General features: G+C 41.9%; 1 protein-coding gene across 3 annotated transcripts; it reads left to right on the top strand.

The window, feature by feature from the left end:
- The first annotated feature begins 161 nt into the window (after nt 1–161).
- tars2 (threonyl-tRNA synthetase 2, mitochondrial) lies at nt 162–27,816 on the top strand. Of its 3 annotated transcripts, XM_070834745.1 has the most exons (18): nt 18,736–18,896; nt 19,725–19,900; nt 19,990–20,104; nt 20,537–20,658; nt 21,184–21,292; nt 21,919–21,983; nt 22,080–22,158; nt 22,762–22,908; nt 23,008–23,106; nt 23,879–24,048; nt 24,127–24,289; nt 24,848–24,985; nt 25,422–25,499; nt 26,454–26,554; nt 26,949–27,050; nt 27,146–27,218; nt 27,334–27,448; nt 27,543–27,816. In XM_070834745.1, the coding sequence occupies exons 1-18, from the start codon at nt 18,813–18,815 to the stop codon at nt 27,683–27,685; spliced, it is 2,079 nt and encodes a 692-aa protein (XP_070690846.1). In that variant the 5' UTR covers nt 18,736–18,812; the 3' UTR covers nt 27,686–27,816. The 3 variants fall into 3 exon arrangements, 1 of the variants encoding a protein (XP_070690846.1); XR_011584448.1 differs by lacking the exons at nt 18,736–18,896; nt 19,990–20,104; nt 20,537–20,658; ... (12 more) ...; nt 27,334–27,448; nt 27,543–27,816 and adding exons at nt 162–357; nt 5,868–5,997; nt 6,137–6,336; ... (5 more) ...; nt 11,728–11,892; nt 12,020–14,105 and having other exon boundaries at nt 19,725–19,855; XR_011584449.1 differs by lacking the exons at nt 18,736–18,896; nt 19,990–20,104; nt 20,537–20,658; ... (12 more) ...; nt 27,334–27,448; nt 27,543–27,816 and adding exons at nt 162–357; nt 5,868–5,997; nt 6,137–6,336; ... (5 more) ...; nt 11,731–11,892; nt 12,020–14,105 and having other exon boundaries at nt 19,725–19,855.

Raw genomic sequence — 27,816 nt, forward strand, 5'->3', positions numbered from 1 at the left:
CTGGCCGTTTTACTCCACGTAGCTTGCATTTGATTAAAAAAATAGTTATGTGCTCATAATAAAGAAAAACACGGGGGCGTGTTTCTGGTCGTCCTCATTACGTTGGCTCCTTCCTCTGACTCCGCATCAGCAGCGAGCGATCTGCACTCATAGATAGAAAGATGGCGGCCGGTTCTGGGGCTGCAAGCGGCCACGGAGCCCGCGGCTCCAACGCTGCCCTCGAAGCGTCTTTGGACCGGCGGTTTCAAGGAGTATCCAACACTATGGAGTCAATACAGGGACTTTCAACCTGGTGCATTGAAAACAAAAAGCACCACGGCCTTATCGTTCGCCACTGGATGAAGTGGCTCAAGAAATGTGAGTAGTCTGCTGCCGGACTTAACCCGCCAGCTAGCTTACTTTAGCTAATTCAAAAGCACATCTGCGTTGACCGTGTTTAGCTTGCAAAAAACGCGGCTGTAGCTTCTTGTGGTGGCTTTGCGTGAAATGCTGCATAGTTTAATGCATTACAAAATAATTTAGATTCATTTGGGAATTTTTAAATGCTTAATCTTCGGCGCCTTTGAGCGGTTGGCGATAGTATCAGTAGCTACCCGAAATTAGCCGCTAATGCTAGCTAAGCTAATGCTAACCTCTCACTGCTAGCACTGTTTACAGTTGGGCCTCCCGAGGTTCATGGTCTGACAGATTCAGCATTTGCACGAAGATTTGCCATGCACCCCGCTGCTTATCTCAGAGAGTAAACTCTTCCGCCAAAGCTGGTTACGACATGCTGAGTTAGATTCATCTATATGCCAGTTTTAGTCTGTGCTGTGTAGTTTGATCTGTGTGCAAGTTCAGCTCTGGCTCACGGTTTGTTGTTTATGTGATTCAGTGGATAATATTTGTGCAGATTGGATAGTTGAACAAGGATAAAGGAGAAGTCCACTCTAATCTAATCCATGTATTCACATATAAGAGTTTAATTCTTATCGAGCCGATCCATTTTAGAGTTGCACTTTCTAAATTTCCTCTAACTTGGCCCCTCATTGGTTTCCTCATACTATAAAGTGCATATAGTCGATTCCTTAAATATCATCCTGATTTGCAGTTCAACTCCTTAAATATATTTATTTGTTGTAATTATTCTAGCTTCTTATGTTGACTAAGCAGGTCTGCACATTCAATTAATTAAACTTGATTGCTGTTCCTGGTCTTGAACTTGAACAAAGCAGGAGTTTTAAACACATGTTCGTGTCTGTCAGTGAAACGTTTGCACCTGCAAACTAGTGTTAATAGAGTCTGACAAGTGTTTGGCCTCATTTTTAATTAAAAGTGGTTGCGTATTCACTCACTAATCTGTTTATAGTCATCCGTATTAATTCTGCTTTAGGTTGGGGTTCACAGTTTGTCTGCATACAAGCGATAGCCAGGCCTTTTAGCATCATTGTACCAGTCCAGTATTCTGATGAGTGTTATATGTTTGGCATTACAACACAGCACTCTGACCCCATCCTCCAGCAGTGTCATCAAATGTCCCCCAAATAGCACTTGTTTATGAGGTATAGTAAGTCCTGCATGCAACATTTGAAATACTGCTATGGTAAAGAGGTCCAACTTTGCTCTTCGTATTAGGTGTAATACTTTCTATAATTTACACAACACTTATGCAGCACTTCTAACTAATATGAAAGTGCCTGTAGTTGTCATTGGCAAATATGGGTTCTTTGGGAGATTTAATGAAATTGAGGTAACACAGCGGTAGAGCCACTGAACTGCCCTCGCTTCTTTAGCTTTTCTTTAGCTCACATTGTAGTCTAGCACTCAGACAGACTACAATGTCTGCAGTTCAGTGGTTTTTGTCTTCACGTGATGGTTTCGTGAAATCACTTTGAAGTCATTTCTCTGTTGTTTTGGTCTCTGTCCGCTCCAAGAGTCTGCCCTCTTTTCTGATGAATGGTTTTTCTGATGTTGCCGTTCTGAATTTATGTTGTCATTTATGTTGCCATCACCTCATCTTTTTACATACACCTGAAGTATGTTGACTTATAACAAGTTCTCAGAAATGTGGATGTGCACTCAACACCATTTTGTATAAAACTAGAAACATAGACATTTGTAGAGGAGTGAAGAATGGTTTAGGAGATTTACAGACTTCATCAGTTTCTCAACTGAGTGTGGGCAGAACAAGAAGCCACCGAGCTGTATTTTGTTGGTCGTTGATGCTGGTGAATGCAGGAAGAAAAGTTGAGCTTATGCTGTTTTTGGTAGAGCAAAAAAAAAAGGTAGTATTCACAAACCTAATGTTGGAAAAGGTTGTTGTTTGATGTCTTTGTTAATCAACCTAAGATGTTTTTGTTCTATTCTGTGGAGAATAATTTATTTGCTGGCTACAATTTATTAACAGTGTCATAAGGATAATCTTATTCATTGCTGTGGCATGTTTCAGAAAGTTTAGTTTGTTTTTGGAAAGAGATGCCAGTTGGTACATAGTGTGAGGATTGATGGCCTATTATCATGAAGTGAATATGTAGAAGCTGTTACACACCAAATCAGTGTTTGTTGTTTAAGTGTGTTTTAAAAAGGATTTGACAGGTGTATTGGATTGCATTTGCTGCATTTAGCTACATGATGCTAATTTGGATGTTTATGTGTATGGAAGTCAATGTGTGTATATGTAAAAACAATATGTTCAGAACATATGTAGGGATATTTGCTTTGTTGGAGATTTTTCAGCGCAACTGTTTTGCTTTAAATATGGCTTTCCAATGTTAACCTAAGTTAAACATGTTTGAGTGTTGAAGTCAAAGGAATAATCAACATCATGGAATCATCACTGGGGGAAATCTTTTTTCTGAAGTTCAAAGGAGAGTGTGTTGCAAATTCAGCTGCAGGAAAAAAAAATCAGAAAATATATTTTGTCATTATTCTACCATGGTAAACTGCAGATCTGCCAAATCCTTGAGAGGCCTCAGCTCTAAGATTTGATTGATTTGAATTATTTATTAGGGCTTTTTTGTTAAATCGACAGTTTCTCAGGGAAGTCATCATGTAGGCTTTTTTTTTTTTTTTTTTTTTTTATCTCCCATGCATCACTGCCCAAAGAGCATCGGATGATAAAAGCTTATGCTGACAGCACACGGTGAACTGCTGCACTTTGGCTGAGGCATTGTTCTCAGATGAAGAGCAGTGCCAACTATCCAAGAAGCAATCTACTGGTCATCATTTATGGCTGGCTGTAGACAATGACGTGTTTGGGTCCATCTCAAAAACTCTATTAGATGTCTAAAAAGGTATAAAGTAGATTCACTTATCTCTTTTTAACTTTGATATCTATCTATCTATCTATCTATCTATCTATCGTTGGTCTTTATTGTTCAAGCTCTTTGTGGAGAAAAGAGCTTCAACAGCTCTGGGAGAATGTCGGAAATGATCTAAATACCCACAATATATTTTCATGGTGTCTCTGCCGCATTTGTAGCATAAGTTGTGTTTTATATATTTCAGGTGCAGCAGTCTAAACTGTAGATGACTATCAGTGCTTCTCAAATTAACTCCTTTGGTCGATACCCACTAATAAGTGTTTATTGCATGGGATAATATACATGTCCCAGTGTTCATTGATCAGTGTTACAAGTGATGTTACTAGTGTGAAGATTCTTTACTAACAATGACAATAAAAATGCAACCATAAAAGGTACAGTGTATATTTGTGTTTACCATGCCGTGGCGCATTATAGCACAGTCTAATGTTTTAGGATGGGAACCAGAACTGCATTGCAACTACACTAATGGTCAATATGATCATTGATTAATAATAATTGATTAATTCTTGGCGGCAGACAGTTAGTTTAATGTAGTTTTTGTTGCAGTGATGGATCTGATGTATACAATACAAATAACAGTACTTTTGAAATAAGGAAATCAGTTTTGTGTTTATGAAAAGTTCTGAATTTATGCCGTGTATTTGAAATTAAACTGGACTAAGTCTTGTACTGATTTTAGTTCTTTTAAAGCTACTTTTAGGGAAATCACCTTTTTGAAATACTCAACCCAGATGCACGACAAATGTTTTTCAGTAAATTTGAATGTAAGCAGAACAATATTAGATTGAATATTCTTTGTTCCTTTTGTGGTGCTGTCGGAAATGTATTATCTAATATATTCTAACAATTTTGTGTTATCATGCATGGCTTATATCAAAGAAAGCCATCCTTACTTTACTTACTTTGGCATGGCGTTTACACTGATGATGATAAATGGCAAAAGCACATTTCTAGAAAATTAAAGAAAATATATATTTAGAAAAAATGGGTTGTTTCAGCAAAGATGTGCAAGAAGTGTTGAGTTCAACTTCTTTCATGTTAAACTGACAGGTGTCACTAACTTTGTAAGAACTAGTCTTAGGCAATGTTTCAGGTATAATACTTTTTGGGCATAAATTATATTTTATTACTTTTAGTTAATAAGTTTGGGTTGGATTGAGAAGTTTAGCTTTACTCTTCGGGGTGTCATAATTGTTTGTATTTTCAAGTAATGCAGTGTATTTGATTTAGTTTGTGCACGAGTGTGTTGATTTTGAGTAGGACTGTCATCTGTTGTTGTGGTCATGGAGATACTCAAGGAAATGCATCTACAAATCAAGTTACCGTCATATTATCAGCACAAGTACTTTGACTGCTGCCCCCCATTGTGGATGTAAAAAATTTTATGTTTTTATTTATTTTAATTAAAAGCCTCAGAGATTCAGACTTTCTGACATTAATGCTGACACTGAAAAGTAAAGAAAAACTCTAGATAAGGAAGAACATTTCTGCATATTGATCAAATTAATAGTAACTGACAGTTGGATTTAGTTAACATATATACAGTTGCTCTCCATAGACTAAAGTAATGATTAGCTGGTAGGACAGGTGATTTTCGTTGTCTAAGTTTTTCACTAACCTTTGCTGAAGTATAACAAAATTTGACACATGTGACATCAGAACATTATCCAAAACGTACTTTACTGACTGTTACAGAAATCTGAGTACTGAATAATGTACATACAAAGCAGTTGAAATCATTGTGTCGTTTGTCCGCTGATTTTGTATTTGTTTTGGAACTGAAAATGTATGACTGATACTGGTGTTGGCTGAACTAATCACACCAGCAGAAGCAGGCAAAGTCTTCATGCCTCTGTGTAATCAAAGCTCTTTCACTGTTTACACTGACGGTAATTTAATAAATCAGAATGGCTTGTGACTAATGTGACAGATGTATTCGCATCAGTATGGCATTTGTCCATAGCATTAAGAATGATGTTAATATTTTAGCGTGGCTGATACCAATTTTAATATTTAATTTTCTTAGCATTCAGATAATGACCTACATTTTGTTTGTATTTTAAAAAAAACTAAAACAACATGTTTTAAGAAGAAGAAGAAAGATTTGCTCCTTTTTTTTGTGTGTGGCCAAGATCTGTAGTGAGTAGGACATTTTACCGCTGGCGTGATGGCATTACTCTTTCTAATTTAACTTGAGCAAACAGTATCATTGGCATTTCTTTATTGCAATTATCCTCCAATTTATATGCTAATACACGTTTATCTGTGATAAGCTCAAATCAGGTGATAATATTGACCTGATTAATTTATTGGTTTCTGTTCAGCTATAAACTAAAACAAAAGTGCATAAAATTTGGGAATCATCATATTGGAGTTTTTTTCCCAGATATCTGCATCAGCCACATAACACCAATACAGATTATACATTTTTAGTTGCTTGTTAGCAGTGGGGATTTAGTTTTATTACCTTGGTCTAAAACCCTTTCTTGCATTTCTGTTCCCCTAGGAGGACTTTATATCCTAAATCTTACCCTTCCCTTTGTGTCTGCTTTCTTTTTTCAGCTGACAACAATCACCGTTTGAATCTCTTCTACCTTGCCAATGATGTGATACAGAACTGCAAAAGAAAGAACGCCATTGTCTTTCGTTCAGCCTTCGCAGAAGTCCTTCCTAATGCTGCTCAGCTCATCAAGTGAGTTTTTATTCAGCTGTAGTACTGGATCAACATTAAATTACTCTTATCTACATGGCTGCTGTGCTTGTCCTAAGCCTGTTCGTCCTCTCTGCTACTATTGAGGCATGCCGTGCTGTATTTGTTTCATTTCTTTTAGAGATGGGAAGGTCCGCAAGTCAGTGGAGAGGATTTTTTTGATTTGGGAGGAGAGGAGCGTGTATCCGGAGGAGGTCATTACCCAGTTCAAAGCCAGCTTGAACAAAAAGGAAAAGGAGCGAGAGAAGCAGAGGGAGAGAGAAAGAGAGAAGGAAAAAGAGAAGGAGAAAGAAAAGGAAAAGGAGACTCCACCAGCAAATGGTCAGTTTGGTACTTTTTCATCCTGTTTTCATTCTGCATCTTGAAAAAGTCATGTTTATCAAATCTAAAAGTGAAATAACTTTTAGTTGTAATATCATTTATTTCAAATTATTTACAGGTGCAGTCCTGACTGTATGTTATTAAGTTCATGTTATGCTTTTATTCTCTAGTCTCAGCTAACACCAAAGCTGCACTCAAGTCCAAGATTGTTGCAGAGTTCACAGTAAGTCTTCTTTCCCCAGTTGTGTTAGAGCATGTCTAAAGCATTATAAGTGCTGTAACATTTGTCATCTTTATTCATCTGCCCTCTTTTCCAGCCCCACTCCCTCATTGAACAGCTGACGAGATACAAGCGAGCAGTTGCAGAAGAGGAGTTCAGGGAGAAGCAGCTGGCAGCTCTCAGGGTGGATGTCTGCAGCACGGAGGCTCTTAAGAGACTCAAAGGTCAGATGTCACTGAGCCTATTTCTGCATCATCATCATCATCACACACTTATTGTCCTGTGTACTTAATGTCTTAAGCCACAAACATATTGGACACTTGATGGGTGTGCCTTCGGTTGTCAAAACACAAGAGTTCACATACCGCTAGTGGAGGTATAACACAGACAGGATTTATCTGTATCTGACTGACCTAAAAGCTATAAATCTTCTGGACCTATGATGTATAAGTGTTAGTCATTTTCATTTTTATCATCATTTTGACATTGACCAGAGATGTTACGCTGCCAGATCACGCTAGAATGACGAAACCACCACTTTTTTCCCTCCAAGTGAGGAAATAAAATAGTTGCAGTTCGCATAATTCGGTTGACATTCATACAGATTTTTTAAACTCTTGAAGATAGACTCATCACTAAAGCATATGTTATGCAGGAGAGCCAATAAAAACAAATTGAAGGGCCAAAGTTGTCATATTGAGATTTACGGTGTATTGCTTGATACACCACTTCTACGCTTCTACTCATACACTAACTAACATGCAAGAAAACATTGCACCTTAAAAGCGGTCGGAAGGTGCCGGTAGGCTTTGCTTGGTGCAGCGAATTAGATATTTTTTTCTTTAGTTTAGCTAAAGTTAACTAGTAAAGATGAAAAGGTAGCAAAGCATCCTTTCAATTTTTGGAACAGCTTCAACAGTAGAAGTTTATGATGCTGTAGTTAAACAATGATTAAAAACTTAGTTGGCACCAGGGCCACCTCTTGTTAACTCACAGGTTGGCTTCTACTAATGCTAGGTAGATAACTAGCATTGATGATGATTATGTAACATTAATGTTGTTTTCTCATTCATTCACATGAATACATAAGATTATCTATGATGAGCTATGATCTTCACCCTCTGACAACTGTCTACTAGTTCACATGCTGTTCTACAGAGATGGAGGGGAGGAGAGAGGGGGACATCTAGTGACAGTAAGAGAATGAAGGCTGGAGAAAGGAGGGCTTCTTACTGTGTTATGTGGAGGAATAAAGAGGCAGCATACCTACTGAGCAAGATGTTTGACTGACTGCCGCATCACATTCTCAACATGATGGAAAGTTTTCATAAAATCAGTCTAACATTTGGTCGTGTGGGCAGTTATATATACACTCCCCTCCAAAAGTATTGGAACAGTGAGGCCAATTCCTTTATTTTTGCTGTAGACTGAAAACATTTGGGTTTGACATCAAAAGATGAATATGATCAACATTTCATATTTTATTTCCAGGTATTTACATCTGGATCTGATACACAACTTAGAAGATAGCACCTTTTGTTTGAACCCACCCATTTTTCATGTGAGCAAAAGTATTGAAGCATGTGACTGACAGGTGTGTTTTGTTGCCCTGGTGTGTCCTGTTACATTGATTATTCAAACAATAAATAGCGCTGAATGTCTACGTTCAGTTTCAGATTTGGGTTTTGCCTGTGCAGACTGCATTTATAGTTAGAGGCGTAACCAATAAGAAAACCAGAGAGCTGTCCATGAGTGAAAAACAAGCAATTGTGAAGCTGAGAGAAGATGGAAAATCAATCAGTCATTCCACAAACATTGGCCATAGAAGAAAGAAACCACTGGTGTACTAAGTAACAGACGTCGAACGGGTAGACCAAGGAAAACAGCAGCAGTTGATGACAGAAACATTGTGAGAGCTGTAAAGAAAGACCCTAAAACAACTGTTGGTGACATCAGCATCAACCTCCAGAGAGCAGGAGTGAAGGTGTCACTGTCTACTGTTCGCAGAAGACTTCATGAACAAAAGTACAGAGGCCACACCAGAAGATGCAAACCACTCATTAGCAAGAAGAATAGGAAGGCCAGGCTGGGATTTGCCAGAGACAAGCCTAAAAATTCTGGGACAAAGTTTTATGGACTGATGAGACAAAGATGAACCTTTAACAAAGTGATGGAAAGGCTAAAGTTTGGAGAAAGAGAGGATCTGCTCATGATCCCAAACATACAAGCTCATCTGTGAAACACAGTGGAGGTAATGTCATGGCTTGGGCTTGCATGGCTTCTTCTGGGATGGGCTCATTCATCTTCATTGATGATGTAACAGAAGTCTACAGAAACATTTTGTCTGCCAATTTAAAGAAAGATGCAACCAAACTGATTGGGAGATCCTTCATGGTGCAACACAGGAGTTCATCAGGGGCAAGAAGTGGGAGGTTTTAGACTGGCCAAGTCAGTCTCCAGACTTCAACCCTATAGAGCATTTTACCTGCTAAAGAGCAGACTGAAGGGAGAAACCCTCCAAAACAAACCACAACTGAAAGAGGCTGCGGTGAAAGCCTGGAAAAGCATCACAAAAGCAGAATGCAAAAGTTTGGTGATGTCAATGGGTCACAGGCTTGATGCAGTTATTGTAAGCAAAGGATTTGCAACTAAATATTAACTCTTTTCACGTTAATCTATTTTAAGTCTATCTGTTCCAATACTTTTGCTCGCCTAAAAATTTGGTGTTCCGTTACAAATAATGCTATCTTCTAAGTTGTGTATCAGATCCAGATGTAAATACCTGGAAATAAAAGCTGAAATGTTGATCTCTTGTCTCATATTCATCTTTTGATGTCAAACCCAAATGTTTTCAGTCTACAGCAAAAATAAAGGAACTGGCCTCACTGTTCCAATACTTTTGGAGGGGAGTGTATATTAACTTGCCACCATTGGAACAGTTGTTGCATAAACCAGTGGTTACATGAAACGAGTCACAACCTAACTGTGCGCATGTCCTCAGTCACTAATACTAGCAAATACCACTACACCTCTGATGCTGACGATATCTTCTATTTAACCATATGGAGTTTGTATAAACCTTGTATTTAACTTTTTGCTCATTTGTCAATTACAGACAAGGCAGGAGGGAACAAGTTCGCTAAGGACTTTGAGGATGGCAGTCTGAAGCTGCAGGAGTTTGTCGGCTTTCTGGACAAAGAGTTGAAAACGGGGCCTCCTCTGCTGGAAGCTTTGGGAAACGCAGACATTTTCTATGAGATGCAGTACAAGGAGGTTAAGATTGTGGCCAATGTAAGTGTCCAGTCAGATGGCATCATCACTTTCTGTTGTTAAATACAAGGCAGCTGAAATATCCTTTTTATCTTCCTCATATCACTCATTAATTGTGTTTCTTCTATCCCTGTTTGCTTTCTGCTTAGGCCTACAATGCCTTTGCCAACCGTGTGGCCAGTCTTAAAAGGAAATTGGATTCCCTTAAGTCAACTCTACCTGGACCTGAGGACTCTCCCATCCCGTCACCTACTGAAGACGCCCCCTCTCCCACTGGCTCCGAGTCACCCTTCATGGGACTCGGGTCTAGCAGAGCCCAGGTGGATCCAGAGCTGGATGGCAAAGCCATGGATGAAGGAGAAATACCCAGTGACAACAGAGACATGGAGGACATGGATATGTCTGATGAAGAGGCTGATGCTGCCACAGCAGGGGGTTAGTGGCTACAAAATGTTGTAGTGGGGTGATGATTGTCTTTTCCCTTCATATTAGGCTTCCAGTTTGTAATGTTGTGATTCAGATTTGAAAATGTATCAGCTTTTTGAATTATTTTTACTAGCAGATGACAAGAAAGACAAGGCGTCCGCTGCTGTTGCCAAGACTACAAAGTCAGACGCAGCATCAAAGCTTCCTGCCACACCTACGAAAGCTTCTAAGACCAATGCTACGGCTGCTGACACGGCATCCCCACTGACTCCAACCTCTGCTACAGCTCAAAGCGCTCCAACAACCCCTCTGGGAGTCAATCTGGAGAAGGTGGACTTGGGAAAGATCAGCTCCATTCTCAGCTCACTCACATCTGCCATGAAGAATACAGGTGTGTTTGGGGGTTGGTGGAAGATGAGTGTAATACTAATGAGAAGCCGCAGCTAAAAGCTGTAGACAAAAGATGTGTGAAGGTTAGTAGAAGTCCTTGTGAGACAGAGGTTCCATTCATGTTGTCCACTCTGATGGAGTGCAGGGCAAAATTCTGGTGACTTAAAATTAATTTGTCACCGTATTGACAGATTATTTTTAGAGATTATTTTTATAACATCGTACTTCTCATACTCCACTCTTTCAATGTGGTCCAGGACACAGTCACACAGTCTTAAAAGAATGTGGCCATATACGGTCCAGACCACCTCTGAATGTGGTCTGAGCCATCAAAGCTTGATGCGTCTTGGGTGCGTTCACACCTGTATTTAGAGCTTTCCACTTATGTTCAGATCACAATACACATATGATAATGTCAAGACTTCACAGGGCCAAAATGTAATTCATGGACATGTTTGGACAAATATTTACATTATTGCTGATGATATTGTTTGAGCCCAAAGGATTGATAATGTGTTATCTGTCAGAACCTGACATCAGTTTTTTTCTGCTGTAGCATTGAGGGTTTTTTAAATTTTTTACCATAATTTATGAAATTTGAACTGTGACTGTTGGTGTGACTCATCTGAAGACATGTTAATTATTTGACTGTCTTGACTTGAAATACTTTTACATTTACAACAATAAAGTAAATGTTTTTCATCTTACTAAGGTTATTACGTGCCATTTGAATTGTTTGCTTAACTTGACATAGTTACATAGTTAAAGTTTAAATATGAGACTGAAAAATAAGTGAATATGAAATTGATGCATTTTTGCCATGAATTAAGTATTGAATGACTGAATCTACTTAAAATGTCTGAAACTGAAAATTCTTTGGACAAAAACAAAAATAGGTTTCTGACTGGGTATCTAGAGAATGATTTGAAACACACACTTAAAGGGTTGAAAGACTTCAATCATGTATGAAACTCAGAAAGATGTAGCCTTCGCATTGTGGACGAATGAGCACATATAAGTAAAATCTGGGATTTTCTGAGCCCCACTTTAAACCCATCCCTCTATGCCTTTTGAATTTTTATCAGCAGCTAGCCCTGCTCGGCCACCTCCAGGAACACCCACTACACCCTCTGGCCAATCGACAACCTCCAAAGCGACTCCTTCGAGCCCTGCGTTGGCCAGCATCCTGTCACGAGTTGACATCACACCTGAAGGCATACTCAACGCTCTGTCTAAAACAAACACACCGGGTAAGGCGCATATACAATAAATGTGACCGAAATTTTCATCGAAAAATGGACTTGATTGAATATTACTAATCATTAATGTTTTTCCTATCTCATCATCTCTTTTTCTCTGACTCCACCCTCTCCACAGGCTTGTCCTCTCTCCTGCAAAGTGTGACAAACACCTCCTCCACTCCTCCCACCCGAACATCCCCAGAATCACCAGCAGTTAAAAGCCTGCTCACACCAACCATCCCAAAAACAAAACCCGCTCAGGGGAACAGCCTCAAACGAGACACGCCTGGAAGAACCAGAGACTGGGAAAAAGAGAGACAGCTGTCCCCTCCTCCTCCACCCCCTTCTCGTCCCTCAGCTCTCTCTGTCTCTCCCCCCAGCCTTGAATCAAAAATCAACAGTTTCTTGCAGGGTAACCCATGCTTCAGCCTTGCTCTAGGTGATGTCAGTCCCGATGGGGTGGAGGGGACCCCAGTGAGAGACGAGGCCGCTGGCACCCCCACCCAGGATGAGATCATGGACACACCTGGGAGTGTGCCGGACTCTCTGGGGTCATCTGGCGGTCATAACCTCTCTCCCACAGCCTACCGCAGCGAACCCTGGGATGCTGTGATCACCCCGTCAGGAAGTAACAGCAATGGAGACTTTTTGAGCTCTTCCTCCTCCTCCCGGTATGGAGCCGGGAAAAAGAGCGGAACAAAACTAAAGGACGATGAAGTGAGGAAGCAGGTCTCCGCTTCCCTGAGTAATGACATGAAAGGTAAGAAAGATGGACTGCACAGCCAGTCAAGGATGATGGGAAACAACAGAGCAACTGGAGAAAGGAGACACTCTGCGGGCTCTCGTAAGGCGAGCTCTGGCTCAGATGACGGAGGTCTGAGCGGAAAAAGGGAGGACAAGGGGAAAAGTCAAGAGTCACCAGGTGTGTGTGGGAAGGAGGGTCAGTACCATCGCATTGAGACACTAGTGTCGCCCTGCACTGAAGGGGCACCCATCCAAACTCTAGGCTACTCTAACCGCCCACTCACTGGAGAGCGCATCAAGACCGTAGAGAGCATTCGCGTGATTGGCCGAGGCTCTCGTCGAGGGGGAGGGGCTGGCAGTCGGCCTGGGGCAGCGATGTGGTACGAAGAGGAGGAATACATGGAAGCTCAGCCTCCCTCACCCCACACTGTCCCCCCTCCTATTAACGTTGGCCAGGGAGGCACCGAGGACATGACCTCTTCCATGCCTCCTCCTCTCGCACATCTCCTCCCTCCACATCTACATCCTCCTCCGCCCCATCCTCACTCACTTCCTCCTCCCCAAGCCCAGTTTCAAATGCCCTACCACACGGAAAACATGCATACTCCTCCTCCACCTCTCCTCCACCAGCATCCTCCTCCATCACCTTTCTTCAGCGCTCCTCCACCAATCCCTCGACCCCCACCGCCTCCCATACCGCAGCGCCCTTCCCCTCCGCCTACTCACCCAGCTGTGCCCTCCGCAGTGATGGTGGGAGGAGTGTTGGTCCCTATTGACCGACCCCTTTCTCTTCCTCCCCCAGTCAGACCTGAGGGTGCAGAGCGAGGTGGGATGGGGCCTAGAGGAAGCAAAGTAGGCCCTCCACCCCTTATGTCATCGTTGCTAGGTGAGCCCCCTAAGATGCCCCGTCCTGGCACAGTTAAAGAGCCTTTTGTCCCCCGCCATGCACCCCCTCTCCACCGCCCAGGTAACCCTGGTGTTCCTCTACCCTTGCTGGGCAGAGTGAAGGAGCCTTTGAGTCTACCTCTTCCACCCCCCTCTCCCACATCCTCCTCACCCTCTCCCTCCACGCCTAATTCCCCTGCAGTTGACACTGTCCCCCCTCACCTCCCTGCTCAGTCTGCTGCCCCTCCTCTCCACAACCCCCCCGCTAGTCCCCCTGCTCAGCCCCGTAACCAAACCCCTAACCCTGTTCCCCTCCTCACCTTGCCCAGTCCTCGACCCTCAATCCTCTCAGTCCCCATCCCACAAAGACCTCTGCTGCGAGGCCGAAACCCCTCTCAGCAGCTTAACCAAGATCTCCACATGGGGGGGTTTCGTGGGGGCAAGCGGCCTGGCCCTCGATTCACAGGCGGTCCTTTCCATGCGCAGAAGAGACCCTTCCTACCCCCACGCTACTGAAGTGGTCATCTATGACATGCTGAACGAGAAGTGCAGGCGCCCTGCGCTGAAGTGCAGGGCGCGTGTTAGCCCTGCTGGTATGAGCCCAGATATCTTTACTCTGTTATTTAGCCTGAATTAAAACTACCTTAGGTTGTGTGTAAATAGCTGATTAAATCTTCATGCTTCAACTTGGTAGCAAACCAGTCATCTTACACTGTACAGTTCAGCTCTGAGCGTATCAGTTCCATAGTGCTGAGTGTTGTACAACAACCCTCACTTTATCACACTTTTCACTTTTCCATATCTCCAAACACAGGAGATAAAAGTTTCACTAGGTCTGGTGCCAGAGTGACATAACCTTAGGGTGAAAACACAGATAGTTCAATCTGAAATGAAACTATATTTTATGTAGAATTTGCCAGTCTTTGTGATCTTTGGGGTACTTTACCTGAGAGAGTGCTGGAGAGTGAAAGAGACAGGCATGGGTCTCATCGGATACAGAGGAAAGAAACTAAAATCACTAGTTCATCATTTTGGGAAACAAGCTTATTTGCTTTCTTACTGAGAGTTAGATGAGAAGGTCAGTATCAATATTCTGTCTGCCTGCTAAATACTAAGCTCCAGCCAGGGCTGATTAGGTTAGCATAGCATAAAAACTAGAAATAAGGAACAGCTAAATCCATACAAAAACTGAATGTTTTATGGGGGATTATTTACAGTTAACAGCACTGACTTCATTGAGTCTCTGCTAGTTGCCTCACAACAGCAACAAGACTCCAGGAAGTGACTGCTTCTGTCCTGCCAAAGGGCAGGTTGATTTTGTTGCCTTTGGACAGAACCAGGTTAGCTGTCTGCCCTTGTTTTGAGCCTTTATGCTAGGCCAGTCTAACGGCCTCCTGTCCCCAGCTTCATATTTAACACAACGACTATGCCATCCTAACTCTCAACAAGAAATCCAATAACCGAATTTCTCAAAATGCAAACTGTTCCTTTTAAAATGTTTTGAAGTGATGAAAGTAGGTTCCAAAGTAATCTCTTCTTCCGTGAGTGTATGGGCGTGTGCTGTGTGTCCTGAAATGGTATTTCTCAGTTGAAGTGATGAGGTTTGTGTTGCAGCTGAGGTTAACACACTGCTGTAAATAATATTCTTCTCTTGCTCCACCTTTTGCACCCCTTCCATCTCTCCCACTGTATATCTCTACGCTTGTAAATATAAAAAGTGAGATGATGCAGCCTTTTCTCTTCAAGCTCTTTGTTTCTGTCGATGAGGACAATGATCGTCACTCATGCACCCTGTCTTTACTGTGATTGAGGCCTTGGATAAGCTTTAGCTCCGGAAGAATTTCTCTGCAGTATCTGTCGCACCTTTCTGTCCTCCTTTTGAAACCACCACGCAGAAGAGGAGGGTGAAGATAATTATGTATTTTTATTTCGACCATAAATGTCTTCCTGTGCGCACTTCGAATTAGACTGAGTCATGAAGATACTCAGTAGTGGATGGCAGGTGAGGGGAGGTATTTCAGCCTGAACCACAGTCTTGCTAGGCTTCAACATGTACTGACTTGAATAAAATGCAGAGTTTCAATACAACTGGGGGGGAGATATTTTATTTGATCACCATTTATCACTTGAATTGCGCTGTGGTAATTAATTTGCGCTGTTCAGCTGATTTTCTGCCTGTTTTCAGAAAAATTGTTTTCAAATATTTACACAGCAGCTGCCATTTTCATATTGCATTAACATTTAATGCCTTTTTTTGCGCTGTACTTCTACTTTGATAGAAATGGCAATTGTACATATGCAGCGGCACCCACAGATGGTATCGGGGGTGAAAACATTTGAGCTATTTAGGATTGTTTTGGAAATGGTTTAAGTACTTTGCTTATTTTTGCCCCTTCTCAGTTTTATTTCTTTGCTAATTTCATGCTTTTGCCCTCAAATTCCTGTGCTTACTTTGTACTCACATGTCTTCGTCCAGCAACACTTCTGCACCTCTCAACACCTCTGGGGGTTGAAAACAGTCAGCACAGTGGCAGTGATCCTTCCTCTTGTGCAGGAGTTATTGCCGTTATGCCTCTCTTCTACACTGTTGTAGGTTACCCACGCAATGAGAGGTGCATGAAGGGTGTTGCTGCTCAAAGCCTCCTGTATTTGTCTGATCATGGAGTGTATGTGGTCTCCTGAGCTCATTTATAGCAAGTTGAGTTAAAAATACAAAAGAGCACCTGGAAATGTTTCGCTTAAAGCTTGTGAATAGATTATACATTTTTACAATGTAACAACTAGGAGCATATTTATCACTACAGTGTCAGCACATCATCAGACCTGATGTTTTACTGAATGTTAAACAAGTCTGTTACCACCTTCTGTAAACTGTATGTCTTCTCTCATAGTTTCTCTGCAGAAGCAGCTACTTATCAATACAATTCAGTTTGGTGTGTTCACACAGCACAGACTGAACTAGATTCATCCTCCTGCTCATTAAGTCCCCCACTTTAAGTGTCCCTGTAAATATCCTTTCCACGTTTTCTCTTCACCTCAAGACAACTCTGACAAATTGAGTTTGAATTTGACTGAACTTGTGACGAAACTGATAGTCTGTGTATATTTGATTCATTTAACTGCTCTTACTGCTGTTCTCATCAATGATGCTATATCACTGGTCTTTGAGTGTCCAATCCTTTCTGGTGTGATGAGCATGCACACATTCTCTTATTGTCACAGTTTATCTATGCATACTTAAAGGGGTGAATACAACTTCATTTTTATTATTCCTATTTTTTTATTTTTTTTGCACAAAACATTGCAGACTCAAAGAAGGCTACACCTTTTAGTGCTTTCATGGATGGAGTTACCTCCATTTTCCTCACATTTAATATATCTATCATTATGTTTGCACTAGCACAAGTGACTGAAAGCAGTCTGTGCTCTGACTTAATTTAACTTTGTTGACTTTTTACTTTTTTCCTGTTGCAAAGACCTCAATTTAAACTTTTCTCTCATTCCCTCCTTGAGAGGACTGATTTTTTTTTTTTTGGTTTGATTGTTGCTAAACATTTCCACATTGCCATGCACACTTGTTGGGAAGCCATATTTTAGACATGCCATTTGACACTTTTGTAACACTTGATGCCAGCTGTATGCAGAGGTATTGACCATTACATGGGCCACATGCTGCATTTAATACATTATACCAGAGAGACTGGTTGATGACCAGTTCCAGTGGACCAGCCACAGTCACATCAACAGAATAACACCAAACAGCATACACTTATCAGTAAATAACCTGTGTTTTACATAGTTGTATTATTTAGTTAAAATGATAAATTAACTATTTACATTCCTGTTGTGCGCCAACAGCTTTTCAGCTACACTGGACATTCAAAGGGAAATGTCACATTATGGCCTGTGTGCCATTATTCTACAGCTAACAGTAAAATTGTGATGTGCTATTTAAATGTTGGATCCATAGTGTTAAATATGGATACTGCAGCTGAACTATTAGGCAACACTATCAGCCCTGCTTGTTGGTTATCTGAGAAGGCCAACAGGAGCTCCTGCTTCTAAACATGCAATTTTATTATACAACAGGCTTTTACATGTATGCCTGCTTTCCACTATATTTCACAATGGAATAAGTGAAGTGAGAGAAAATGCTGAAGACCGTCCCATATTTAAAAATCAGTCCAGGGCTAATAAATAATTGTGTCCAAACACCGTAAACTCATGAAGTTAGAGTCATATCACTAATTGATTGGTGAGATAACTTTTTAATCTGTCTGGATGCACATTAGTTATACAAATAGATTTTTAATGTATCTTTTATATGGATAGATTTTATCTCTGATCATGTAGGTGGATCATATTTTTTCCAAAGTACTGTAGCTCCCCCAAGTGGCAGTTCAGTGGTACTGCAGGTCTTAAGTGTTGAGGTGGATCTCATCCAGGTCTCCATTATGTGCTGCTGTAACGACTGAACCACTGACTCCTCTGACAATAGTGCATGTTCGCGCCACAGTTAACCGAGTTGTTCATTAACTTGGTTATAGCAGCACACACAGATATATATTACTTGTTAGAAATACTCAGTGATCATTGCATTCAGATGTTAACATTTCAAAACTTTTTCCATTGCGTCTCTGTAGTAAGAGTTTCCACGGGGTAGGAAAAACGTGTAAATTATTTCTTCACTCCTAACAGTGAAGGTGGTTTTTGTGATGGTAAAATATTAGTGTATCAGGTTAGGTTCATGTAAATGGCACCAATGCCTCGGACACTAAACCACTAGTTTAATGCAGCTGTTCTTGAAGCACGTGGCTCTTATGGCAAAGTGCGCAGCCCCGTGACTGAGCCCACCGCCTCTGCTGCTCTGTGGTGCTGCTGTGGGTCTGTGTGAAGATGCTTTAGGTGTCACACCAGTGCTGCACTGAGCTGCACTGATCTGCTGTGACTGTGGATGGGCTTTGTGCTGTGCTTCACCTGTCGCCATCTCACAGAGTATCGACTGTCTCCTTTAAGATTTCAGCGCATTTTAATCCTGTCTGAAAACCTGATCTGAATGTGCATGGTTTCAAATGTTAAAATCAGTCCTCTAACAACTGCAGCTAAATCGCATGTGCGGCTCCTGAATGGACGCGCACTCTTGTGCTCGGGAGCGCGCACGCTCCTTCCTAGCAACGTCACGACGTCACCGCCACTGTCCTAATCTGTGCTTCCGGTGTAATGGCCGCTTGCAGAGAGTGGTGACAGTAATGTGGGGTATTTGGATAATGAAGGCGTTTGTTTGAGCAGGTGTGTTTGGGATGGCGGTGACACGGCTGTTTCGGCTGGTTACCTGTCGGTCGGCAGTTCGTGCGACAGTTCGCGCGCACAGGAGGTACAGCGAGGTGCGCTCGTTTGTTATTACAGCAGTACAGTAGCCAAAGCTAACGCTAGCCACCAGTGCAGGCTGTGCTATGTCAGTGCTGAGAGCTGCTGCTGTTGTCCTTGTTGCCTGTCTAGTGCGGGACTTTGTTGTTCTTCTTATTTTATCAGTTTATCTTTTCCAGTTATGAAGGACATGGTTTGGCTCCAGACAGCAGTACACCTGTGATGTAGAGTTTGTACAGTACAGTGTTTTATATGAGTGACATGGACACAGCCATACCCTTCACCTTCACCTTCACTTTCTCTCTCTCTCTCTTGTCTTCTCTTCTCTCAGATTTAGGTTATTGTGCTTCCTTAAAAAAGTGTCAATGGTGTTTAGTGAATACCACCAAATAGATTATTTTGGGTGTGCCTGTCATTATTTCACATGCAGTCTAAACTATGAGTGGGTGATAAAGTAAATCAGGCTAATGTGGAGGCATTTGATTTGTTTATTCCTTAAATACTTGTGCTATTCATTCACAGACTCAAGAATATGGTGTCACTTTATCACAATGAAGCCATTAAATAGAGGAAAAGATAATAATGACTCTTTATCACATTGTTTCATCACAATATTAATGTTGGTGTGTCAAAATCAACTCAGTTACTAGTTATTTAGGTTCAACTAATTAATACTAGTCTAATACAACAGCCCAGCAGTAACTCCCACCATCTCGAGGGTCATAATGTTCAGTCAAACTGGTTTAGAGAGGTGTAGGTTTAATCTTAGTGTATGTGGTGCTGTTGCGTTCTGTCACTCTCTTGTCCTTTTAGCTCATACTTATTTGTTCCCTGTCTGGCTGCAGGTGTGCCCATCTTTATCTGACCGACTGCGGGTCTTTGAGTCCCTCAGGGAAAAACAAGGCAATAAGAGGAGAGCTGAAGTTACAGAAACGCCCCTCAGTATCCAACTGGGTGATGGCCGGACAGTAAAGGGAACAGCTGGTGTCACCACACCTCTCTTTGTTGCCCAGAGTGTGCGGTAAGTACACAAGCTTGCATACAGAAATGTGTTCTCTTACAGTGTTTGTACTTCACTGATATCCTGGGGTTTTGCATCTGTCATTGCAGTATGAAAGGAGCGCTGGTCAGTAAGGTGAATGGGGAGTTATGGGAGCTTGAACAGCCCCTAGAGGCAGACTGCGAACTACAACTTCTGGGGTTTGACACAGCTGAAGGAAAACAGGTTATCTTTGTATTCTTTTGATGTGTCTGAAATATACCATATCAGCTTCCTGTCTCTCTTTACCTTTAAGGATGGATCTTAATATTCTAAAAACTGATGCAATTTCTTTTCTTCTTATCACTATTCCTTGACTTCAGTATATAGTACGTTAACATTGAGTAAGTATTGGTAAAATGAGGCATAAGCCAGTAATACTGAGAAAATACAAATAAAGTCACATGATAATGCTAGATGTGACAAGTAATTCAAGGATCCGAGTATGTTTTGGTTGCTTGTGAAGGATGCTTTCTTAGGCCAATGGAGAACAATTTCTTAGTATTGAGAGGATTTCACAAGCTGTTATTTAGATGTTTCCAGGTCAGTCAGTCCAAGTAGGACTTCCTCATCCAAACTGGCTGCATAAAAAAACCATCACCACCCTCCCTTTCTTAGGCAGCATGGAGGACAGGAGTGTGTGTCCTGTCCGGAGTGTTGGAGAGGGTATTTGGTGCCGAGATGTGCAGAGAGGGCACGTCGGAGCTCGGGCTTTACTGTGACCACATTCTGGGCAACAGGTGAGATATTCATGTAACCGTGTCTGACACAGGACTGTAGGTGAAATGTGTCCAGGTGTGTTTGGTTTTTAGCCAGAGCAATGTAGTCTGTGAAACCTGTCTAAATATTCTCTGGCTTTGTGTGGTCTGCTTGCACTTGTAGAGTGCTTCATAAGTTACTGACCGACATAGAAATAATCATTTTTTTTATATAATATATGGCGTTGCTCAGCTCTCCTTCCTTGATGATTTCTACTTATGTATGCCACCCTTGTTAACATAAGCAATTTTACTTTTTTGTAGTTTTATACTTTTAATACTTAATTTTAATACTACTACTACGTTTAAGGTTTTTATCTATACATTAGTCTGTGGGCTTTGACCCATTTCCCTTACAGGGATTATTAAAACAATCTATTCAAAGCCCTTGACCTCTTTTTCCTTCCCAATAATCATTGTGAAGCTGGTATTTCTGTCTTCATATACTGTGCCTCTCTGCTGCAGATTTTCTGCTTTGATTTACATTAATCTGTCCTGCGCACACAGTGTATTGTCTCTGGATGAAGTGGAGGAGAAATGTAAACAGGCCGCAGCCCTCAGACTTCCTCTATCTAGACTGGAGCTGAATATAGATGAGGTCCGAGAGCTCTTCCAGGTCAGCATTACCGATGTCTCTGTTATAACAATACACCGTCTTGACTTGTCATAGGAGGAGCAGCACAACACCACTAATGATGCTCAGTAAAAGGCCTCTGTCAGGCCACCGGACCTGAAAAAGATTTTCTCTAACAATATATAATTGGATGAGAAGGTATCGAATTGATTGGTGTTTCACCTTGTTAAAGCTGTTTCTCTGGTATTTATATGTAATTTAGCCTAAAATCTAATCTTTATGTAGGTGTGGTGAATTCCTTCAAGCCAAGCACATTAGTCTTTGTGAAGGCTAAAACAGTGATAATAAGAATGAACAGAATAATATAGGATCACAAGAAAAAAGCATTGCCAGTGAGCTCTAGTCATCTCTCTGCTGAATTGCACTGTGCCTGTAACAGCTTGTTGTGTTATTGAGTGTTTCTGTGTAGTACGTTGCCTTTGATAACATGTGAGCAGTAGTGGTATCACTCACTGTGTAGGAGTGGCTCCTGTTCATGGTGTGCTGGTGATACTGTCTACTGTCCCAGTGTTTGCTTACTGAGGTCAGGCCCCCTCCTATTGTCCTGCTGTCCATATTAAACTGTGATACATATGTGTTTTCTGTGTGTTTTGTGGGTGTACTTGTAGAGCAGTAAGCTGAGACTGCAGCTCATTGAGGAGCAGATGAATGGCCCTACCGTCACAGTATACAGGCACGTATTAATACACTCACAAAGTGCGATGTGGACTTAGCTGCTGGTGTCTTCATCAAAACATTAAACGTTTTTTTTTTTTTTTTTGGAACCCAGGTGTGGGGACAGCATAGCGGTCTGTAACGGTCCTCTCCTCCCACACACTGGCCTAATCAAGGTCTTCAAGATGCTCCAGGTGTGTTTTTGTCCTTCACTTGCCACTTTATTTTTTATGTTTACTTTATATTCTACTCTCAAGCCAGCCAGTTTATCCATTTTTTTATAGATTGATGCCCAGTTCCAAGCACTGATTCACAGTTTAATAATGGTTAAAAACAAACAAATAAACTAACAAACTAACAGTACCACTAAGAATTTTCATTTCACACATGATAATCAAAGATGGTGGGTTAGTCTCATCTGGTGTGTAAAATGTGTTTTATTTGGACCTAAATGATACAGCCCGTCCTGTGGGACACACGCTGGGTTAGTGGAATTTCCCTTGCCTTTATTGATCCAGGGAGAGTGAAGAGTTTCCATACTGGGCTGTCACTGGGCAGACTGGGATTCCATTGCAGCCAGGCTGGAAATATCAGCAGCAGGATGTTGTGTTTGTTAGAGGCCAGCTTCCTGTTCTCTGCCTTTACAAACACACTGCCATCCATTAGACGTGCTGTCACCCTTCCTCTTCTGGCTGACCCTCACTCTCCCTTTCTCTTTTGCCATCTCTTTGTTCACTCATTATTTTCTCTCTTCCTCCTCTCTCCAAACTCTCCTCACTGCATCTGTAACATCCCAGCTGTCACCCGTGACCCTGCCCAATCAGACGGAGTCGTCCAGTTTGATGCGTCTTCTTGGTGTGGCCTTTCCAGGAGAGAAGGACAAGGAGGAGTGGGAGAAGGAACAGGAGGAGGTGAGGAGGAGGGACCATCGACGCATTGGGACGGTAAGACAAACTCTAAAGAGGTACACAAAATCAACTAAAAAAACTAAATGGCTAAATGTTTTCTGGTCATGAAAGCTGTGTGTACATGTTTCTGCATAGGACCAGGAGCTCTTCTTCTTCAATGACGTGAGTCCAGGCAGTTGCTTTTTCCTCCCTAAAGGAGCCCACATCTACAACACCCTCACAGACTTCATTAAGGTGAACGTTCACTCTGTGCAGCGTCACTGACTGCACAGTAAAACTATAGACGTTACCCTATATAAGCACATTTTATTGGAAAAGACATCGGCATATTTTGAGTTTCAAGCTTTTGGTTTTACTTTACTACTTTTTTTTTACTTTTATCAGCTGTCAGTGTGAATTAACAAAGATGTCATCTGTCCCTGCTCAGAACCTGTTTACACAACATAATTATGTTAAAAAATAGAGAAAAAACATAGTTATAATATAATGACATAGTATGCTGTGTGACCCAGTTCTATTCATTTCGATGGTCAGCCCAAACTCAAATTCCACTGTTTGTGATCGATTGTGAACCCGCTGTCGCACTGAATCTCCAGTGTTGGCACTGCAGCAACCATTCAAAATTAATTTATTATAACTCTAATCAGCTCAATTTAATTACCTAAATCTAATTTGTCAGTGTGCACTCCAACTATGGGGAGTTTGCACAGTAGGTAATGAGAAAAAGCTACTTGCAATTCAAGTTCTTCAAATTGTCCCCCCATTTCGATTAACATGTTTGCGGTCCATGTAACCACCTTTCCCACACACACACACACATACAAGCATGGACATACATTAACATACCAATAAACATGCTGTGATGATTGTATCCCGGGGATGTCCATGTTCATACCAGCCGTCAGGATATTGCTCTTGTTAGCCTTCACTTATTGCACTGTTGTGACAGTCTGACCCCGTCCTGCACTCATTGTCACACACATCCTTCCTTCCTGACTTCTTGCAGAGTGAATACCGAAGGCGAGGCTTTACCGAGGTTGTGACCCCAACTTTGTACAGCACTGCATTATGGGAGCGCTCAGGCCACTGGGAGCACTACAGCAAGAACATGTTCACTGTGACATCAGAGGGCTCTCAGACCTACGCTCTCAAACCCATGAACTGTCCTGCACACTGGTGAATACACACACACATGCACACACCTGGGTCATTATAGAGAGTAAGCAGTGCCTCACACTCCTTTCTTGTGTTTAGTCTTATGTTTGAGCAGCGTGCTCGCTCGTGGAGGGAGCTTCCTATACGGTGGGCTGACTTTGGGGCGCTGCATCGCAATGAGCTGTCTGGAGCGCTGGGAGGACTCACTCGTGTTCGAAGGTTCTGCCAGGATGATGCCCACATCTTCTGCACACCTGAGCAGGTACATACAAAACACATCCGAACATACATTCATCGTTTTGCAGCTTTTCCTTTTCTAGACCGCTGCATTCTTTTTGAGGTGTTGTAAGTGGGGTAGAAACTGTGAATGGGACACATGTGGAACCATATTACCGTGATTAGATGGGCTGTACAAATAACTCCTGAGACATTCCAGGAGGCCTCAGTCTGGATGAATGAAGGTCTTTGTCCTGCTCAAACATTACACCTCCATATGTGCATCTTCATGGCTGCACAGTCTGTGTAATCCTGATCCCCTACATAGTGCCCTGAAGCCTTCCCACGATACTGATTGTGCTCTCCCACTCCTTCTGTTGGCACCCTGTTAATTCAGAGATCATAGCATAGCAGAATAATCATCACTCTGAAATACTAATTCAACCTCTGGAGGACTCTGGACTGTACAGTAAATACATCGGTAGATTTTTTTCCTTTTCTGCCCTTGTTGGAATTTGACCTCCCTGGTCTCAGTCTCATTATTTACATTATTATGTCCTCTTGTTGGCCTTGTCTTCACGTTTTTTTCATTCTTTCTTTCCAGCTGGAAGAAGAGATTGTGGCATGTTTGGACTTTGTGAGGAGTGTGTATCAAGTGTTTGGGTTTTCTTTCCACTGCCTTCTGTCTACACGGCCCACACCATGCCTAGGGGAGCCTGAACAGTGGGATAACGCTGAGCAGGTAAACGCACTCGCACATTCTCAAGCACTTTATCTTATTGTGGTGTGCCAAAATCATACATAGTCCCTAGGCCCAGCTGTTCAAATGCCCTGTAAGCTGGACACAGTCAATCATAGACGAATACAAACTGACATGGTGTAATATTCACTAAACCACTCAGTTATATGAGTGATACTTTCCAATAGAGATCTGCTCCATGTCAGCCCGCTGGGTAGATGTATATCTCTAAATCCCAGTGGACGCCTTTTAAATAGGCATAAGGGCAACTTAAGTGATTCAATTGAGTGTAATTGAACATTAAGGTTCCAAGCACTCACAGCCATTTCACACACACACACACACACACACACACACACAGAAAGACAAGCGTGACTTGCACTATCTACACCACCTCCTCACTTACTGTACTGTGTGCTTTGTGTGTGTGTGTGAGCAGCAGTTAGAGAGCAGTCTGCAGCAGTTTGGAGAACGGTGGGAGCTGAACCCAGGAGACGGAGCCTTCTACGGACCAAAGGTCAATAAGAAGGGACAACATGCATGTACACACTTTCCACACACAAATGTAAATGTTGTTTATCATAGTATCTGCTAACAGCAGCCAAAACATGTTGGGTCCTGTAACATGTAGCCTGGCAATTAACAATTTAACAGAGATGTAAAAAACGATATAACATATTAGTTAATATGTGAGCTTTTGAGGTGCAGGTAGGTACATTTCCTTAACTTGGAGCAGGACAAAGCCAGCTGTCTCGCTCATTTTCAGTCTTTATGCTAAACCAAGTTAAATGGCTGCTGGCCGTAGCTTCATATTTGATTGACAAACATGTTGGTGGTATCAATCTTTTCGTCTAACTCTTGGGAAGAAAATGCATCACACACAAGTATATTACCCAGGTTGTCGAAATGTTAAAAATAGCGTGTGGATTTGGCGATTCACAATCTCATTTTCCATTTTATATAATGGATTCTTCTAGAATCAGTTAATTGGAGTAGAGAGTGACACAGGCGTCTTTGTTTTCTTTCTGGCTCTGCAGTGATACATTTTTATGCACTAGATGATACAGTTCACGCTGTCTAGACCACAGGAATGCCAATAAAAACAGAAATGTGATTGTAGTTCATAGAAAATCTATAGCTACTAAAGTCAACTTCAGGCAGACATAACATGATGGAGCTCATGCGGAGTCACAGAGAGTGGAGGTAGGTCAATCAAGGGTGGGGTTAGATGCACACGAGCTCACTCCATCAAATAAACAAACAAACATTCCTCACAGCGTCTAGTGAGGGTGTGTTGGCCACAGTTGGCTAAATCGGCTTCTCTTGGAAACTCATCTGTAACCATTCCTGTCCACAAAAATGCAGTTTGTCCCCAGCAGAGTCTGTGGTGTCGGAGCTCTGAACTCAGATTTGTAGATCTTGGCTGGAGGTGAAGCGTAATGCTAACACACACCTACATGTTTCATCTCAGATTGACATCTCGATCAAAGACGCCATTGGCAGACAACACCAGTGTGCCACAATCCAGTTGGACTTCCAGCTGCCAATCAGATTCAACCTTCAGTATGTCGGGTGAGTCGTAAATTTCTGCAAACATTCCTACATCTGTAGTGGTTTAAATCTGCTGATACCACTGGTATTTCTGTAAGATAGTCTTGTCTGCCTGATAAACCTACATGCTTGCTGTATATGATGACTTGTAATTGCTGAAGGTATGGCTCAAGTTAAAATGGCAGAAGCCTAACCTCATGGGGGCCCGATTTAATCATGAAAGATTAGTCCTTTATTGAATTTATCAGTTAAGGTGGTTTTGGCCTCAAACCTATTTCTGCCTCTTACAAGTCTGCCCTACTTCCATGATAGTCTCTTTATATCAAATGAGTTTTGACCACATGAGTGAGGATAAAATCCTCTTTCACGGTATGTGTAATTTTTTTTATCACATTTTTTCTTTCCTTTCTCTCAGCCGAGACGGACAGTTGCACAGGCCAGTGATGATCCACAGAGCAGTGCTGGGATCACTGGAGAGAATGATGGCTATTCTGGCTGAAAACTTTGGAGGGAAATGGTGAGAAGATGTTGATAATCACTGTGAGTCATTTTATCAGGGGATTATGATCCAGTAGGTATACGCTAACCCACTCCCCCTCCAATCTCACCCAGGCCACTGTGGCTGTCCCCAGCGCAGGTCATGGTCATTCCTGTGGGGGGCAACAGTGAGTCATACGGCAAACAGGTCAGTCTACCAGGTGTACTTTCTTTCTGCCCTTTTTTCTCACTGTCATTACTAATTTGCTTGTTGATGTGAGAAGCGCAGGTCAGATAACAAGGAGTGAATCTCTTCTCTTAAGGTGGTCCAGCAGTTCCGTGAAGCTGGCTTCATGGCTGATTTAAATGACGATCATGGAGCAACCTTAAATAAAAAGATTCGCTCTGCTCAGCTGGCCCAGTACAACTACATATTTGGTAAATGAATTACTATGGCTAGTTTTCTTTTCATTAATGTTACCTTCCCTGATACGATATGATTATGACCGCTGAACATTTTATTTCTGTCCAGTGGTGGGGGATAAGGAGAGTGAGGGTGGATCAGTGAGTGTGAGGAGCAGAGGAGGTAAACAGCTGGGGAGGCGGCCGACAGAGGAGGTGCTGACATCCCTCACACAGCTGCGAGACACCAGGAGCAACCTAAACGAGTTTTGATGAAAACGTCCTGGAAATACGGAGTCACTGATGTAATGAATGTTTGTTTTACGTGTTCAAGCTGTTACACCTTGGATAAGTCTGAAGAGGTGACTGCTAACATTTGTAATAAAAGTAACGGGGAAAAACAA

The sequence above is a fragment of the Pempheris klunzingeri genome, chromosome 8 (assembly GCF_042242105.1).
Source record: "Pempheris klunzingeri isolate RE-2024b chromosome 8, fPemKlu1.hap1, whole genome shotgun sequence".
Taxonomy (NCBI): Eukaryota; Metazoa; Chordata; class Actinopteri; order Acropomatiformes; family Pempheridae; genus Pempheris; species Pempheris klunzingeri.